This window comes from Peromyscus leucopus, chromosome 9 (assembly GCF_004664715.2).
Source record: "Peromyscus leucopus breed LL Stock chromosome 9, UCI_PerLeu_2.1, whole genome shotgun sequence".
Lineage (NCBI taxonomy): Eukaryota > Metazoa > Chordata > Mammalia > Rodentia > Cricetidae > Peromyscus > Peromyscus leucopus.
In genome coordinates, this window is record NC_051070.1 from 102,941,619 (window position 1) to 102,960,158 (window position 18,540).

The 18,540-nt window shown below is 36.1% G+C and overlaps 1 protein-coding gene across 7 annotated transcripts in view; it reads left to right on the top strand.

Annotated features, from left to right (window-relative positions):
• Window positions 1-18,540, top strand: part of Ccser2 (coiled-coil serine rich protein 2) — a 132,162-nt gene that overhangs the window by 104,163 nt on the left and 9,459 nt on the right. For 3 of the 7 annotated variants that reach the window (XM_028883023.2, XM_037208698.1, XM_028883028.2), the window contains 2 exons: window positions 1,013-1,099; window positions 2,923-3,012. In XM_028883023.2, the coding sequence (XP_028738856.1) occupies window positions 1,013-1,099; window positions 2,923-3,012 (177 nt within the window). Of the gene's footprint in view, window positions 1-1,012; window positions 1,100-2,922; window positions 3,013-8,824; window positions 8,958-15,027; window positions 15,068-18,540 lie in introns of all 7 variants that reach the window. The other 4 variants (XM_028883024.2, XM_028883026.2, XM_028883025.2 and 1 more) reach the window with 4 other exon arrangements.

The following is an 18,540-nucleotide window of genomic DNA, read 5'->3' on the forward strand; positions in this document are numbered from 1 at the left end:
TGGATTGTATCTGAAGGCGATGACATATTTTGCTCAGTAACAACACATAATCATTATTTGCTTACATGTTTTGTTTTGTTTTTTTTTTTACATTTTATGTAGAGTTTATTTGAGAAACACATAAAAGAAATGCAGGGCACATCATAGGTCATTTTATATGGTAAAATAGTCAATAACCTGCAGATATCTACAAGCTGAAACACTCAAATATGCTAAGAACCATAGCACAGATCTATCAGTTATGAGGCTTACATGTTTTTGTTTTAGAAAATTCTTTCATGAAAATAATTCTGATTTCTTATAGTACTTCCTCAGTATATGTATATATGTGGACAATTGCATAGTGGTACACAAAATGGGCTAAGTATAGGTTAACAGTACTTGCCATTTTTGGAAATGTTGTTGGAATATTGCTTAACTTAACAAAGACTTCCATTTTACAGTATTGACTATGTCTGGTTGATGAAGTTGGCTGGTGCCTTTCACTTGAATTCAGTCAGTGCTTGTCAGGAAAGTGGCTCATTGAAGAACACTCTTTGGTACTCAGCTGACATATTTATCTTTTGCTGAGTTCTGAGCCAATCTTGAAATTTCTCCTGTATATTAATTAACATCATTTCCTCTGTTCTGCTCTGCCTTTGAATGCTTTCTAACAGACAGCTTGTAAGTGTCCCTTAAAATTTTAGCTGAAGTTATTTTTGCATGGTGATTTCCTTTACTGTATGACCTTTGGCCTAGTTTCTTTATTGTGTTAATACAAAGAATAACAGCACATATCTCTGTGTAGCCAAGATCAGCATAAATGTTAATTCAAATGAGAACTTGGTGAATGTTAGCAGTTACTTCCATTTTTGCCCATTGTTTCCATGTCAGTTGCCATTAGATCATGAAATCTTTCTAAAATTTAATAGATTTCCTTTTAAATGAACAAATCATTCATTCATTATTTGACTTCATTGACTTTATGCTTCTCATTAGACTATTTTATATAACAGTATTTTTCATATTTCAGAATGAAGATTTATTAAATGAAATAAAACAACTTAAAGAGGAAATAAAGAAAAAAGATGAAAAAATCCAACTATTAGAGCATCGGCTTGTAAGTATTATAGACTGAACACAGGCTTTTCACCAGGGAGCTGTATTTGCTTGTATAAGACTGGGCAAGAGTGGAGCGTGACTTTGTTTTGGCTTTCAGAGTTTCAAGTAGCATTGTGTTTAGAGACATGTGTTCCAGTTAAAGTATATGATGGAACTTTCACATGAAATATAAAGTATTCATGTGAATACTTCTTTGTTGGTTCATGTTGATGGCCTCTTTTGTAAGGACTTAAAATTCTCCATTTTATTTACTTTTGCTTATTAATGCAGAGTATATGGCTTTCTTTCAGACATATTTTGAGAAATGAGTACCTGGGCATTTTTCTCTCTGTAAGTAGAGTGATACCAAGTTCTTGGCCTTGAGTATTGTGTTATATTGAAAGGGATTCTAGGGAAATACTTCATTTCTGTGAATGATGATAAGTGATTCCTCAGAGTTAGGCTTGATAGGATCATCACAATTTTGTAATTGTTGTGATTTTAAATGTTCATGAGAAAACGGTTTGTATGTTACTTTGAATTCAGTTATAGGATAGTTTGTAATTAAAAGGCCAGACTAAAATGAACATACTGCATAAAATCACAAAAATTAAAAGAGAATATTTATTCGAAATCAAACAACAACATAACAGCAAATTCAGCTTTATAAAATACTACTTTGATTCAGAATGTCAAGGATATAGCATAGTGAACTCTGTGCCACTAAGGTCATATTTCAGGAATCCAACTCATGAATGAATAGGAGAAGACAGATCAGATATGGTTAAAGGGTCAAAAGCAGTTGACAGGAATTGTGTAGAGAATATATTTTTCAATTGATAATATTCCAGTACAGTAAAGATCATTAAAGAGGCTTTGTAGCACTGCACAGAGGAACAGTCACAGCATGTAGACTGTTTGTATTTAATACCCAGTATTAGTTCCATCAGAGTTCCATCAGAGATCCAATTAAGAAACTGTCTTTAGTACTTGTTGCTGGAACACTTTCTCTGGAGAGTTATAAACAAACATCTACTCTTCCTTTTGGGCATCATCAACAGTTCCACCAAAGTCCATCTTGGGGAACTAGTGAGTCTACTGAGTTTACTTTCAGAGCATGGGTGAAGGGTTGCATGAGGAGCACGGGTGAGCCCAGAGCACTCACACCACTGGAGATTCTCATTCCATAGCTGCATAGAAGGAGTTTACCCTTAGTTAATGCTCCATAGAATATAAACTCTAGCACGCCCAGGATCACATGGCCACATCCATTAGGACAGAAGTAGATATAGCTGGCTGGAGGGTTCAGAAAAGAGTGGCTAGAAACTCAGGTGAGTTATTGGACCTTCACCCCATCTTTCGAAGGAATGTCATCAGACCCAATCTTAAAGTTCTCTTGCAAGTAGTTACATCGGATGAAGATCTGATGAAGATCATGGCTGTTAGGGGCAGAGGACAGTACTCTACAACAGGATCAAAATAAATCAGAAAAGGGATATAACTTTTCAGTAGTATTCTTTTTATGCCCTTGATTGCTGTGCATATATTCTAAGTGATGTTGTACATTTTTAAATACATAAAAGTATATGTAGTGAATTTTTCAGACAGTTTAAAAGATTGTCAAAAGATTATAGTTCACTACTTTATCCCAAATCCAGTTCCTGAAAAAGAGGAGACAACTGAATAGACCTTGATGTTTGATGTAGGCATGTCTGTCATGGAAATAGCCAGAGCTGCATTGTACTATGTGACTTGGTAACTTGGCTTGTTCTTCTTAACACAGCCTCTGCCTGTGTGTATGTGCAGAATTAAATCATTTTAAACATTTTTGGTTTTGTCCAGGCAACCCGGTGTAACTGCCACCAGAAATCTAAAGAGGAAAAGTGTACATTTGCTGATAAATACACCCAGACACCCTGGAGAAGAATCCCTGTAAGTCACTTGTTCTTGACTTCTGTCCTTTGCTATTTTGTTGTGTTGCTTTTATTTTTTTTTAATCTAACCACTAATAATTTTGAATCTGCCATAGCTATTTTTTCTTTAGATGAGCTGCTCTTCCCCTGTCTCCTAGGTGTTATGTGCTTCCAAAGCTTCTCTTGTGTGCTCTATACAAGTGAATGTGCTTTTAGTAGCTTTTCCATTCTGCATATTGTGGCCCATCTTATTTAAGTGTCTACTCTTTTCTCATTGCATGTTTTTGTGGGAGTAGTAATACCGTGGTCCCACGTGTACAATATATCCTACATTGAAGGTGTATGATGTAGTATATTCCCTTTTGTGTTAAAGCTTTTCCAAGTAGGTTTTATTATTATAATTACAAACTATTGAGGGCATTAGGACATATTAATCCATGAAATTATAGTTAGGATATGACTTATTTGAAACAATAGGAAATAGCCACCAAAATATTGTTTGTTGTTTTTGAAAGTGTTATTTATCAAAATACATTTAGTGCTAAAAGTACTGTATTATTCACTCTGAGTCCCTGGAACTCACTGCAGGATGTCAGTCATTATCCTATTATATGGGGTAGGTAAAAGGCTTCTATTAATAAGAGAATGCTTAGTACACTTAGAGACTCCTTTTGTGTTCTATATTGCAACAGAGCCTCAATAATACAAATGAAAAGACAAATACATAGTTTAATATAGTCAATCCAACATAGAAAAGTTAACTATAAGTTTTAAATTTTATAAAATTGTTACTTTGTTTCTTTCCATATAATGTGTAATTGCTTTCTCTGTATGTGGGATGATATGATAATAGAAATTAACTTATTTGAAGAGCTTTCACTGTGGTTTTTGAAGGAAAAGTGAGGAATAAGAGAAAGAAGTACACACATAAATGCAGGCTCCTTGGTTTCCTAAACAGCTGAAGGAGTTGCTGACTCACTGATAGAAACCAGTGCAAGTTTTGTGGAGATTGGAGGATGTGGGAAAAGTCTAGACAAGTCAAGAACTTAGTGAAGGACAATAAAGGTAGGACTCAAATCACAGAAAGCAAATGGCATCCTTAGACAAAGATAACCTAAATTCTACTTGGATATTAAAGGGTGTGGAAATGTTTGGAGAGAAGTCCAAGATAAAATATTATGCCTGGTGCCTCAACATGGGCATTTGATCTTTCCATGGTCTCCAAATTTTCCCACAAAGTGTTTGTAGTTTTAAACATCATTGATTTAGCTTTTCTGTTAAGTATAAGAAGCTTCACTTTGTATCTTTATGGAAGTCTTTAAACTTCATAATCACACTGGCTCCCCCCTCCCCTGCCTCATTGTTCTGGATACAGTATATTAATCTGCCTCCTTACTCTGGGTAAAAGTAACTGGTGCAGAACCACCTCAGTGCATTCCTGAGTTAATTTTTACAGTGATCTTGGGAGAAGTAAAGGGTCAGGTGTATAGCCAAGCACTATCAACAACTCAGACTTCAGCTTTCTCCATTATTATTTTTTAATAGGCATCACCTGGCCACATTCCTTTATTTTGTAGATAGGAATAAAAATCAAAGGATATAAAATGGCCTATTAAGTTTCTATACTTAAGAAATAGCTGAGACAGTACTATAACTTAGGACTCCTGACTAGTGGTCATTGGTTCCTTATCCCAAAAGCACGCTGAAGAGCCTTGCAGGATGAGAGGTTTTGAAAATCCGAATGGGAGGAGTGGAATGTCTCTAACTACAGAACAGCTCCTGAAGGCAGAGGTGGGAGAGGGTTCGGGCAGTAAGCTGACAGGAAGGGTAGAGCACAGATGTGTCCTAGGAAACAGTGAAGTTAATGTGAAAGCTCATGTAAGTACAAAGTCAGAAAGTCTAATCTAAGAATTACTGTAGTTTCATGGAAGTTCATTCAATGAATAAATAAATGCTTGTTTATTAAATAATATTCAAGTATCAAGTTAAAAATGATTTTACTCTGTGATCTTTCTCCATGCTCATTGGACTTCACTTGAAATACATCATGTTGGAAATAGTTTCTGTAATGATAGTGCTTTTTTTTTTCATTCAGAAATTATACTTTGTTCCAGATGTTCTTTTTATAAAGGGAGAGTCTAGCATATTTAGACAGGATATAGGTGAAACAGATGTAGGGGTTCTTGTTTGGTAATCTTTAGTTTTTTAGGTAGGAATTTTAGAAATGGAAAGGCCAGTTAAGAATCGTTTTAGTATAAGTAAAATTAAAAATAAATTTAAAGCCTTTGAGACGGTTGCTGATTATATTCTGTGTCTTTTCACATTTTCTCTTAACATCATGGGACATTTCAGTGTTTTGACATTGATACAGTCACTTTCAGTGCGAATTCCATTTGAACATTTTCTAAACACAAAGGAAGAAATCCTGACTGCAGTGAAAGATGGAAAAGGATAATGGCCGAGAGATTTACTGAAGAGGGTTTGTTTGAAGCCACTTAGGAGGTAGAAAGAAATAGGAAAGGTAATAGATGAGTAGATGGCTACCAATGGCAGCAGAATGGTGGAAAAGAAAACATTTTGAGGTTGACATGAGTTTCCTCTGGAGATTTGTCTGAGTGGAGTTGGGTATCTCCTAATGGCTTCAAGTACGATACCTGAAGTAGAGAACCCAGCAGAAATAATAACCAAAGCAGTAGAGCAGAGAAAAAGAAAAGCACACAATAGATATCTGTGTGCCTATTGCTCTGTGCCAAGCTCTGTTCACTAAATTGCACCATCCACCAGATGCTTGCTTATGTCTTAACAGTATGCCTAGATGCCAGTCATCTCATTTCCCTGCACACAAGGAAGCTAAAACTGAGAAGCAACTTGCTCAAATAATTGCATGACTCATGAATGCTATGGGAGATTGGTACTATGAGAAACCAAAGTTCATTTTATTTTGTTTTTGTTTCACTATTTAGCCCTGGCTGCCTGATGTAGACCAGGGTGGCCTTGAATGCCACATACCTACCTCTGTTTCCTAAATTTGGAGATGAAAGGCTTGTACCATCAAACCCGGCTGAAGGCTCGTTTATCTAATATATAAAGTTATAGAGCCAGCTGTGGGTGGAACAGTCCAGCTGATCCTGGTGCTTGGAGGCTGATGGAAAAGGGTGACTACAGTTAAAAAGCCAGGCTGGGCTTTATAGCAGACCTTGTCACTCTTTTTAGTGATAGTCTTTACTGATCATACACTAGCCTCTTCTTAAGAACAGCATTACTTAATATTGAGTAATAATAATAAGAAAAAAAAAAGACACTATGAATTTTAGAAGGATTGAGATCATATGGGGAAAGTTAGTAGAAGGAGGGAAATGATGTGATTATATTTAAAATTTGCAAAAATAATTTGGATGAGAAAAAAACATAGGACAAGGACTAAATTCTATTACTCTATGTACTTCTAATATTGTTTTCAAAGCATTTAACAATACCATTTAAAGATAGAACGTTATTTTGTACATCAAATTCCAAATTATCAGGATATATTCTTTTTATCAGCCAGCATTTGCTTGAATACCTTAATTAAAATAATTTAAAAAAAATTAACTGTCAGTCCCCATCAGACAGCAGAGAAGGTCTAAAGGGTCTATGTGTCCTGTCACCTAATCAGCTTACTATCAAAACCACTGTGGGAATATGCAGACTATTATGTCATGTGAAAAGGCTTGTACATGTTAAAAATCTGTTCACAGTAGGACCTAATTCTACTTCTTTCTCCTGGTTAAATAACTGACTGCTACACATGAGGAGTCATGGGAAGATGATCTGGCATACATTTCAGAATGTTCTATTGGAGTTATTCTAACATTGAATGACGCTCAGTTCATATCATTGCATATAGTAGAGACACATATAGCATATCAACCCAACAAGTGGAAGATGGTGCCATAAGCAGTTGTTTATGTAAGAATTAGGTGCTTGTGCTGTAGACTTACTGAGTCAAATTTTCCTATTATACTTTTGTAAAATCAGAAAACTACCACAGATGCACCACAAAAAGCATATCAAAAGTGTGTGATTTCTAAAAAATGTTTATAATTTTACTAGCAAGAAACCTGTTTCCTTTTTCTTGGCCTGGGAGATAGTATATCAAAGCAACTGAAATAACAGTGTACCTCGCAGATTTGTCCTTTGAGTAAACTATCCCATGTGCTTTCCTGATCTGGAGCCTGGGCAGCAGCATTGGTAATATTTCTGCAGGACTGTCCTCCCTTTAGACTCAGATTTTCTACTTTCCTCCCGACTGGGAGTTGCCGTATTACCACTCAGATATTTATGTGTATATTTGGAGATAAGTACTCAAAGGGAATTAAAGGGCTTATTTCTTTGCCAACGGGTCTTGTTTATTTATTGTTGCATTTATATTTGTCATTCGAAGAGATTTGTATGTATGAACATACACATCAATATTTGAACAAGTAACATTTGTAAGGTGTCACACAATTGCTTTTGCATTGTGTAATGTTGGTCATTTTTAGGAGGCATTGTGTTTTGAATATAACGTGTCAGCTAGCTTTATAAATACTGGCAGGAGCCACATCTGCCTCTGAGACATCACATTCTGACAGGCAGAAGTCTGGACACAAGAATTTATTGTTCATGCTTTATGCTGTTTTTTAAAACAACCATGTTTTACATTTTGTAGTTCTATACAAAATCAATAACTGAGTGGAATTGTTTATCAAAGCCAATAACACATTACACATGACTGTTATAGCCATCTCTGATCTGTTTATAAATGTCTGTCATTAATTTGGATTTATTCCAGACCTATGGAAGACATTTTTGAAACTGTTTGAATATGTGTTGGAAGAAGCAGTGTTTGCTGTGATGAATTAGAAAACAAAAGATATAGCACCAAATTCACTAGTACTAGAACCATTTCATTTGTATTTTATAATTTTATCTGCGTGTGTGTGTGTGTGTGTGTGTGTGTGTGTGTGTGTGTGTATTTGGTTTTTTTGAGACAGGGTTTCTCAGTGTAGTTTTGATGCCTGTTCTGGATCTCGCTCTGTAGACCAGGCTGGCCTCGAACTCACAGAAATCCGCCTGGCTCTGCCTCCCGAGTACTGGGTAAGGGTGTGTGCCACCGCCACCCGGCTTATCTGTGGATATTTTGTAATTTGGCTAAAGTGGAGAGTTTTGGCAAAATGTGTTTTTTGATTCTGTGATGTTCAACATCTGACATACAGATGTCTTCCAATTTTGATAAAACATGATTAAGTTAGATTAAGGAGCCATTAGTTATCCATACTAAAATGCATGCATCACCCATGGCTTGCATGTCACACTTGGTAAGAACTTATTGTCACAATATTCTAATTGTTTCTAACCCTGGCTTTATTTTTGTGTTCTAATCTTTTGAAGATCTATGACTTGAAAAGAAATAGAAGTTTTTGTTTGAAAATGTTTCATTTTCTGATTCATAAATTAATGTTTTCTGTATGTTAATACATGTAATTTATCTTCCCTTTTACAGTTCCTTTTCTACAAAATAGTAGATAATATGATACTTTAAAAGATGTATGATGATGGATTTATTGCATACCAGAAAGGCTTATTTGTATGTTAATTGCAAAGTGTAGAGTGATATTTTCTGTAAAAATATTTGACAACTAGATTGTGAATTCTGATATGTTAATAATTTGAGCTGCCTGTGAGTTAAAAATGAAATTTACTTCTAATTAACACTGTTGCTGTATTATTTGAAGCGAAAACAAATATGACTTTGGTTTCTCTGGTTCCCTTCTTTATTGTGCCTCCCTACCCCATCTCTTTCTGCACAGGGTGGGTATTCTGCTCCTTCCTTCTCTCCTTGGCAGGGCTCCTTCCAGGGGATACCACGGACTGTTCCACCGCACCGCAGACAGAGTGAGTCTGTGTCTCTCACTCCCATCCTGCTCTGGCTTCCCCTTCATGGTATTTCCCTTCTGCATGACCTGGCCCTCCCCAGTACCTTCTTTGCCCTCCTAAGCTATTTGCAGGCACCTGCTATGGAGCACTCTGTGGTCTGCTCTCTTAACACTTCCTTGACGCATGCAAACAAATCTCCACTTATGACCTGAAAGCTCTCACAGGTTAATTTCACCTTAACAATGTCGAAACCTTCTGCCGGTGACCCTAGACCTACTGACATGCATCTGTCTTTAAATAGATCTTATCAAGATCATGAAATATGTGAATAAAAATTGTTTTTACCTAGTTATTTTTAAAATGTGCACATTATCCACAGATTTGATGGACAGATGCATACTGTTTAGGGATCAGTCTTACTAGACCATTGCACACTTCTTTAAATATTTCCTAATCAAAGGCTTTGATTGTACTTAACTGCCATCTAAAAAAATCTTTTAAAAGCTTTTCCAGGCCTTTAAAAAAAAAAAAAAAACACTACTAATATGTCTTTATAATTTGTGAGCTGCTTTGCAGCACAGAAGCAATGGCTTGGAATATGCATGTTTACTAACACTTAATGATTCAGTTATCACTTGACCTTCCACATGTGTTGACTGCTTTAGATAATGTATTTAACTATACCTGGTAAGTTGGCTGTATTTTATCTTTTTTGAAAAGTCACCTCCTCAAAAAAAAAGCTAATATTAATGAAAAATAGTCATTTAGAGTTAGTTCTACACCTTACCCATGGATTTAGTCTAACTGTGATTGCTACCATTTTTTTCACTAATTTTCTTTATGTGAAATATCAAGAGTCCAATGGGGATTTTTAATTAACTAAGAATTATAATTTATTTTTTAAAAAATTATGACTTGGTTTATCAAAATTGTAAATAATTAACATGAATTCCAGATAAGACATGATTTGGTTGGTGCCTCTCTTTTCCTTCTGTGATTTTTGTTTTGATGAAAAATAAGAGTCTGTAGAGCTGTGGACTGTAACAGGTTATTCGGAAGCTTATTCTCTTATGTGGATCAGAGAAGAAGGATAATACAGCACTGTCTTTATGAGCTCTCTGTTTTATTTCTAGAGATGCTGCATCCATGTCTTCTGTTGAAAACCCATAACATGGGGAACCAGAGAGAATCCTAGTGATAATAGGAAAAGCATTAACAAATGATGGATTTTGAGCCTTGTAGTCAGTAGCAAGCACTGCTTGACAGATTTATCTTAAATCAGCCTACCTGCCTCTGTGCTCATTGCAGGCCCCCCTTTTATCTCCTCCTCCTCCTCTACCACATGTCCCCCTGCCATGTCTCCACTAGCTGCAGTATGGAATTGAAGCAAGGTTAATTAGCCTGTTTTGCCAATGGAGCTTTTTGTAAAGTATGTATCTAGAAATATCCCTCTCACTGATTTCTTAACTGGAATAGCTTTAGAGTTTTCTTATCCTTTCCTCTGGCCATGGCCATCTGTTAGAACTTACTTCTTCCTTTTCCTCTTGGGTTCAGTGCTGTTAGGTCTGATTATGTGCTACAGTATTGTGATCAAGACTGATCTCTGATTTTTCTAGGTCAAACCTCTTTCTGCATCTCCAGATTAGGAAAAAAGTAAGGATTAGTTGTACTCTTTCACTCTGCTAGCCACTCAGGGATGGGTGGATGCATGTCTTTCTCTAGAGATGCTCATAGGAGCCATAACTATAGGATTGTTCCACTCATCTTAGCAACTCCCACTGAATGTGAGAGGTTCTTCTGGAAGAGGAGGTGTTTTAACAACTGTACTATCTGAGATTCACCCCGTGGATAGCTGATGCAGTGTGCTAACAAAGCTTATTTTTCTCCTCCCCAACCCCCAGTGTGATGAAGTAAGGCCATGAAATCATAGGAATGAATCCAGTGGTTTTACGGAGAGTATAAGAATAGATCTTTTTTGGGGGGAGGGGGTGTATACTAAATGAACATTCAACTGAATAATGTCTGTTTCTACGTTTAACTAGTGTGGTTCCCCGCACTCAGTTTTTATAAACGTTGATTCTAAATAATAGAAGGGAGCTAAGGAGTTTCTCTTTCATTATAATGTCTCATTTAAAAAGTTCTTTCTGATGCCCTACTCTAGCATTGACTAGAGTGCACTGTGTTTATCATCAATGCAAAGGTCAGGAGTTGGAGTCTTCAGTAATGGCAGTCTGGTTTGCATTTTAAGTTGTAAGAGTAGATAGTCCAGTGTGAAAATATAGCCTGTTCTAGAGTGTGAAGTCATCAATGTGTATTAGGAGTATGTAGCCCAGGCCATTTCAGAAAGCTGCACTGGCTAGAAATCTTGCTAAATTTAAGAGTAACTCTAGGAAATGGATATATAGAAGTTCCTGGCTTTTATATGGCTTTCTCTGGAAATGTTCACTTGTATTTTTGTTAATTTTTTTTATCATAAAGAATGAAGACTAATTTATTTTGTGTTGTTTTTCTTCTGATTTCAAATAAATTTTGTATAGGCTACCAGAAAATAGTTTCTGTTTAGGTATATGGAGACCCTTCCTGCTGTCAGTGGAGACTTCCGTTGACTGGCATTGGTTACTCCTGCTCTAATGTCCGTCTGTGTTGGGTTGAGAAGGATGAGTAACCCTGGTGCATAGTAGGAAGTTAAGAATTGCTTCTTGCAAATAGAATGACTGGTCTTAATGACCAGTCCAAATAGCTTCTCCTGCCACACTTGGTGCATCAGAATCATATTTAAGAACAACGCCCATTTATTGTTGCACCTAACATCCCTTTCAGAATTTTCTCTTGGTTATTTTACTTGAAAGAACTTAGGAATTCTCTGTATCTTTCTTCTGTGTGAAGCAGTTTAGATGGGAAGGAAACAAACCATATGAAGTACATCTCTATCTGTCCTAAACATCTAGCAATTTCTAGATGTGTTGCTTGATGTCTAAATTTATATCCTAATAATAATTATATTTACCAGAATTACATTGAAATCACAGAATTTATAGCTTTTGGTTTTTCCTTTTATTGTTTAACCTTCAAGTGACACTTAACAAATAATTCTGACAAGTGATGATGAATTTATTTTGCATCCCAACCCACTATGTATTTATTGGATGCAAACACATATTTGTAATCTAATACATGTGTACCTATATTTAAAATTCAGACAGAAGATTCTTAAATAGTACTTCCTCTTAAAACATAATATACTCATTTTCTTCTCTAGTGACTTAATTTTTTTTCTAAAAATGTTAGCAACTTGCAATAAGAAAATCAATGAATCGTGTCTCCCATATAAGTCTGAGTGAATAGAGGCTTAGCATACCAACTTTAAATATGAAGAGTCAGAACATTAGGATCTGGGGACATGATTCAGCAGTTAGAACACTTAAGCATGAGGACCTGAGTTCTGCTCCTGAGAAACCCTTTTAAATATCGGTGAGTGTGGTGGTCTACCTGTAATTTCAGCCTCAGAAAGAGTAGACAGGGGTCCCCAGAGCAAACTACTTAGCAGACTAGCAATATAAATAAACTTGGGATTTGATTGAGAGACTCTGCCTCAATCAATCAGGGGGAAGAATGATCAAGAATGATTCCTGGCATTAACCTTGAACATTCATATGTACATTCAAAAACATGCATACACAAACATGTACTCACCAGGTCCACACAGGAAAAATAGGAAGAAAAAAAAAAGAGAGCTTAGGCAACTTTGTATAAATTTTGTTATCATAGAAAACATTTTTATCAAAATATCTTTATCATTTTAAGTGCTTTCCCCAAAAGATTAAACCCATGTGCCAGGAAAGCTTTTTGTTGTTGAAGATGATGATCCTTGAGCAAGATACTGAGATACTGGCCATTGGGCTTCACCTGGCTCACTTGTGCTAACCTGCTTCTTTTCACGGGCTTGCTCACTGTTTGATTTTTTTTTTGGGGGGGGGGGCTCAGGAATTACTGTCTCAAAGTCCATGCCCTTAATCTAATAATTAAATAATGCACTTTGGAAATTATGTCTAAAGTATTTGGAAAATTTGATGTATAGTTTATAAAATATAGTCATGTATTTAAGAAAAGGATAAAGATAGCATTGACTATATAAGCATTTTATTTGAATTATCACTTGATCTCCACAATAACTCAGTCAGCTATTAATTATTCTAATTTTATAGTCAAAGATGTAAATCAATAAATCAGAATGATGTAATATCCTCAGGGAAGTAGATACACAAGAACTGCATTTTATTCTAAGACCAGAGCCTCCATCTTGCAATTTATTGTAGATGACCTTTTCTTTAAAATTTAAAATTTCCTCTGACATACAATATAGTGGCTCATTATAGATGAGCTAAAAGAAATAAAATAATTTTATGTGTTTCCTTCTAGTCTTTCATAAAATAAGAATCTTTTGTAGCTCTAGATACTTTTGAATCATGTAAACATATTTCACATAGTTACTGTAACTTGAAATCACTGTTTGGTGGATGACTTGGTGTAATCCTTTTTTTTTTTCTAGTCCACATAAATTACTGCAGTGGAGTTTCTCTTTGTGTGTAGTCCAGTGCTAGCACTTCCTCAAGCAAAGCTCTGGAAGGACATCATTTACTAAAGCCTGTGGTCTCATTAGGAGCAGTTACTATGCAGACATGCTGATAGATTTGATTTACATGGCCTAGTCTGACTGACTCCAAGATGTGACTTCAGTCAATTTTATATGCATTGTTACTTCAGCAGTTGTGTTAGGAGCAATTAACATTGGGAGTGACTTTTCATAAAAATAAAATATTTTGATTGAAATGGAAACTAGGATAATTTGTAGAAACTGAACTAATTCAATTGTGCATTAAGCCATTTTTTTTCTGTAATATTATATACATTTTGCAGTCAATTCCAGATGGTATCTAGCATAGTTATTGGTTGGTTAATTAGAAATATGCACCTAACTCATGGTCTAGTAGGACTTCCCAGAAACCTAGACATGTGTTTGTCTGTCAGCACCTGCACTTGGGGCAGGTGCAGCAAAGGTGTTGTGTCGGAAGCTTTTTGTGGCGCCTGCTCTGCAGATGGCAGGAGTGTTTTCTTTCGCCAGCTGTTGGAGCTGAGGCATTGCACTTGTACACCTACCCTATTGGTTACACCAGTGGGATTGTGTTATTGTCAAGTGCTCTGTCTGCATCTGCTAGGTAGTGACAGACTGTCACTAAGAGAGAGAGCTGCATGGATTCAGTCATGTCTCAGTGACTGTGCCTCAGCAGTCAATACCTCAGTCACTCTTAAACATGTTGACAACTTAAAAGCAGGCAATCGGCTGTAAGCTCAAAGGCTCTGTGAATTCCATATTTCTGTAGTTTTTAAGTGATATATTTATTAATCATATGTCCTCTTAAGCTTTCTCAGATCTGGAGGTGCCATTCTGAAATCTAGAGGGTAAAAGATTATTCTGAGTTTCCAAAAGTCACTGGGAACCATGATTGTCTTCTTTTGGAGCTAGTCCCAGAGGGGCTTATTTAAATAATTCATCTTCACAGCGATGTGTGGAACCTCACGTATCATTTATAACATCATTTCAAGGTTAAGGTCCAATTATACCTTTAAGAGGTCTTTAATGCCATTGCAGCAATAAAAACTAACTAGCAAACACTAAATTTATTTAGCTTTATAACATGCTAGAAGTTTTTTTTAATTACTAAAAAATATTTTCTTTACCTTTCTTCATAAGTGTTTATATGGGACCTAATCTCCTTAGGTCTTTGGTATGTTAGTATTAAATTATGTCAAAGTTTATTTCAGTATTGTGTTTGGTAAAATTCAAGTGATTCCTTTGTGTAAGATTATAAGAAGTGTTAAACACACTTTTCTATGGGTATGAATATTTGTACTAACTTGTATACCACTTTAGCAAAAAAGGTATAAACCTATTAAATATGCTTTACTCTATGTAAATATACTATGTACAAAAATGAATAATGCCTAGACAAACACAAGCAGAGCAGATACCATTGGCTGCTGCCCAGTTATGGCAATCCTTGGTGTTCTGTCTGGTCTCTGATGCCCTTGTCCTGTCTTTTTCTTGTCTCTGCTCTCCCATTGTGCCATTGGCAAGGAGTTGAGAAGTTAGTCCATTACTTCTCTGACAAAGCGTGGTACAGTACAATTTCAGATTTTTTTCCTACCACCTTCCTCATGGTCACTTTTTGCTTTTCTGTTTTCTCCCAGTTTGCATGATGCATGTCAGAGCGTGCATGCATGAGATTACAGGCATGTTACAGGTGGCTCCATTTCCATCTTCCTTTGAAGTATTAAAGTGTATTTAATAATACAGTAAACCTATATGTAGCTCAGAAAATGATTTTAGGTATTTCTTGTGTGTTAAACAGTAGCATTTTTATACGTGAATATTTCCTGTTTTCTACTTTACAGACTATGGAACATTTTACTCAGTACTTGACATTTTAGCTGCCATCTTTTTTTGCTAGTGACTGGAGGGGAAGGATGCTTATGAAGCCCAACATGATAATTCTAGAAACCTCTGGGGTAGGATGATACAATAATAATGAATAACTTTCCTCAGGGTTCCCTCCAATGAGTCACTGTGGAGCTATGTCTGTCCAGAGAGACTGCTCCACCAATGGGGTTGGGCTTGGTGTCTAATTGTTATCCTTTGTAGGTAAGAATCAACTAAGAACCAAAAAGTAGGGAACTTTTCAGGAAAGCTATTACCTATATGATGGTATCGAATGTGTAGATTTCTTACACTAAAACTTTAAGATAATCATCTAATTATATTGTGTATTCTGAAAGCCCATGGATTTATAACTAGTACCCAAATAACATAACAGTAATATGTTTTAGTGTTGCATTTTAAAGTCTTTGATGGTTTAAAGCTGATCTTTGCCACTTGTAGAAGTGTGTGAAATTTGAACATTTCTTCATTAAATATCACTATTCTCATTTAGAAAACGAAGAGGCTGATACCTTCCACTCAAAGTCTCAGGAAAAGTAGACAACATGCATTCAAACTTAGAAATGGGTTTTTTGCTCTTGGGTAGAAGGAAACCCCTCCTTCCCAGTCTGGAGTGGAACATTTCTCCAGTATTTGTATATGCTGAAACTCCTATATGAGACTTGCAGTTGCTGAGTCCAGTTTGACCTGATAGGCTTGCTGTTATTTGCAGAAATTCAATTATGAAATTCCATTTCAGGGCACTATTATCATTTGTTCAATATCTCACTAATTGTAAGGAGTAGATTCAGAACTCAGACTTCCTTCAGTCTGATTATAGATGCTAAGTAATTCAATACTATGTTTGACTAGCTCCTTCATGGAGCCATCTTGTAATTCTTTCAAAAGATTAATATACTTTTATGTTCTAACTCCAGTTCTTCTGTCCAGGAAGGAAGTAAACCAATCTTAGCTTTGGCATAATACTCATACAGGCCTGCTATTGATTTAAAACACATAGCTGTGATTAACCTTATTTAACTATGCATTTGAACCTAGAAACTTCATGTTCTGTAGCAACTAGTTTATTTTTATGAGATAGATATCTTGACTATTCTACTAGACCAGTTATGAAAAGCCATACTTTAAACTTTTCATGCTTAACTTTCTAATTATCATAGATCATGTGTGTCTGAAAACCCAGTACTAAGTGGTTTGCATGCATAATTAGATTGTTGATATTGGAATAGGGAAACAATTATATACATTGGGATAGTTTTCCCAGCCTCCTGAGCCAGAAATGCCTATTCAAGTAAAAGAGCACTTGATTGCTAAGTTTGTAGGTCATTATGAAAGATACTTCTGTTCAAGTTAATATGTTGTAAAATTAAATATTTTAAGAAAAGGTTTATTTCCTATTATCCAGATTTATTTGTTCATTAATTTTTAGAGGTTGATTTTTATTTAATTATTATCTATTAATGACCTAACCAGTCATCTTTGCTAGTTTATGGCCAGTTGAGCCATTCTTGAATACACAGCAATATTCACTTGCTCATTTTTATAGCAAGCATGTATTTAATCACTGTATGACAAATACTACTGACTGCTATGAAAAAATAAAGTGTAATAGTGTTTGCATGAGGAGCCACATGGTCTCTGGATATCCTTGTAAGCAGTCCAGATAGGCATCTGAGGTTATTGCTAAAGATGACTATCATAGCTTTGCAGTCCCCAAATAGCATCTATTGCTGACATATAACTGTTTAACCTGAGAATCTGTAGAATGGTATGGTGATGTTTATTTATATAAAACTCGTGTGTGACACTTGCAGTTGCTGAGTTCAGTTAGAGGCACTGGACATCAGTCTACATTTCAGAACATTTCTAGCAAACACTCTACAAGTTCCAAGGACAGAGTCCTAATTAGTGACTACTCCTGTAGTTACTAACTTGTAATTATAGGAGGCTTCCTGAATCCCCAGTTGTGCTTGGGTTTCTGTTGCTTTGTTACGAGTCTTGTGAGCTGCTAAGGCCATGAAATGCTTGGACTAGTAGGTCCTTCCCAGGTACCTTGCCCAGATAACAGGAAGTACTATAAAATTTTTCTATTCTCAAATGTGTTTGTCCTATCTCTTTCCCCCACAGTGTGTTGATTTTACACTCTAAACTTTATTAGAGCTGTTGGTGATCATTCACTTGGGCTGTTTGATAGCTTACTACATGACTCTTAGCGTTTCTTCCCCTCATGAGTTTCTCACTGGATCCACCAAAGTGAGATCCTGAAGTACTCAGTATCCCCTGGTCTCTGTTAGCATTTATCAGTAGCTCTCATCATATAGCATACCGAGTTCTGTAGCTTGGCAAGTTCCTGTAGGCACCTGCCTTGTCTGTTCTCCCAGCAGTGTTCTCTCCACATTCTCATGGCATCTAAATGGCAGAACATCGTGTTCTGTTAGCTATGGCCATGTACCAGCCCTTGTCTTAGAATTTTCCCCCTACCTGTCTACTTGGGAACTCCTGCTCACCCTTGAAAACCTGTCTAGATTGTTTCTACATTCTGTATGTTTTTTTTTTTCCAGTCAAGCTTTTGTTTTCTTTTTATTCCATGTTGTTGGAAGTGGTTTGTCATTTGTTAGCCTGACCTCCTTAATGAGCTCCATCAAGCACAGGACAGCTGTGTGCTCACTTCCAAGTTTTCCTGCTCCTAGTACTGTGACTTAATAGACACAAGTGCTTTGTGACTGTTAGTGGTACGTTGTTGTTTACTAGGGATAGTCTAGTCCATGGTAGGGTGCCTCTCCCACTGTTGTTGCCTTAGACCTCACAGTGTAGCAATTTCTTACTCTCCTTGAAAGAGACCTTTTTTTCTTCATAACAGTGAAGTTTCCCAAATCACAATTTTCAAACATAAGGCATTCATTTTAGGATAGGAAAATTATATAACTAAGAATAATTTTACATGAAGTGTAAAATTCACATTATCTTGTAGAAATAACTTATTTATTTCTAATTAGATGATGTCTTTGTTAGGTTTTAATTGCTGTAGAGAGACACCATAACTATGGCAACTTTTATAAATGAAAGCATTGAATTGAGAGGCCTCACTTACAGTTTCAGAGGTTCAGTTCATTATCAACCTTGGCAGGGAGCATGACCTTGTGCAGGCAGATG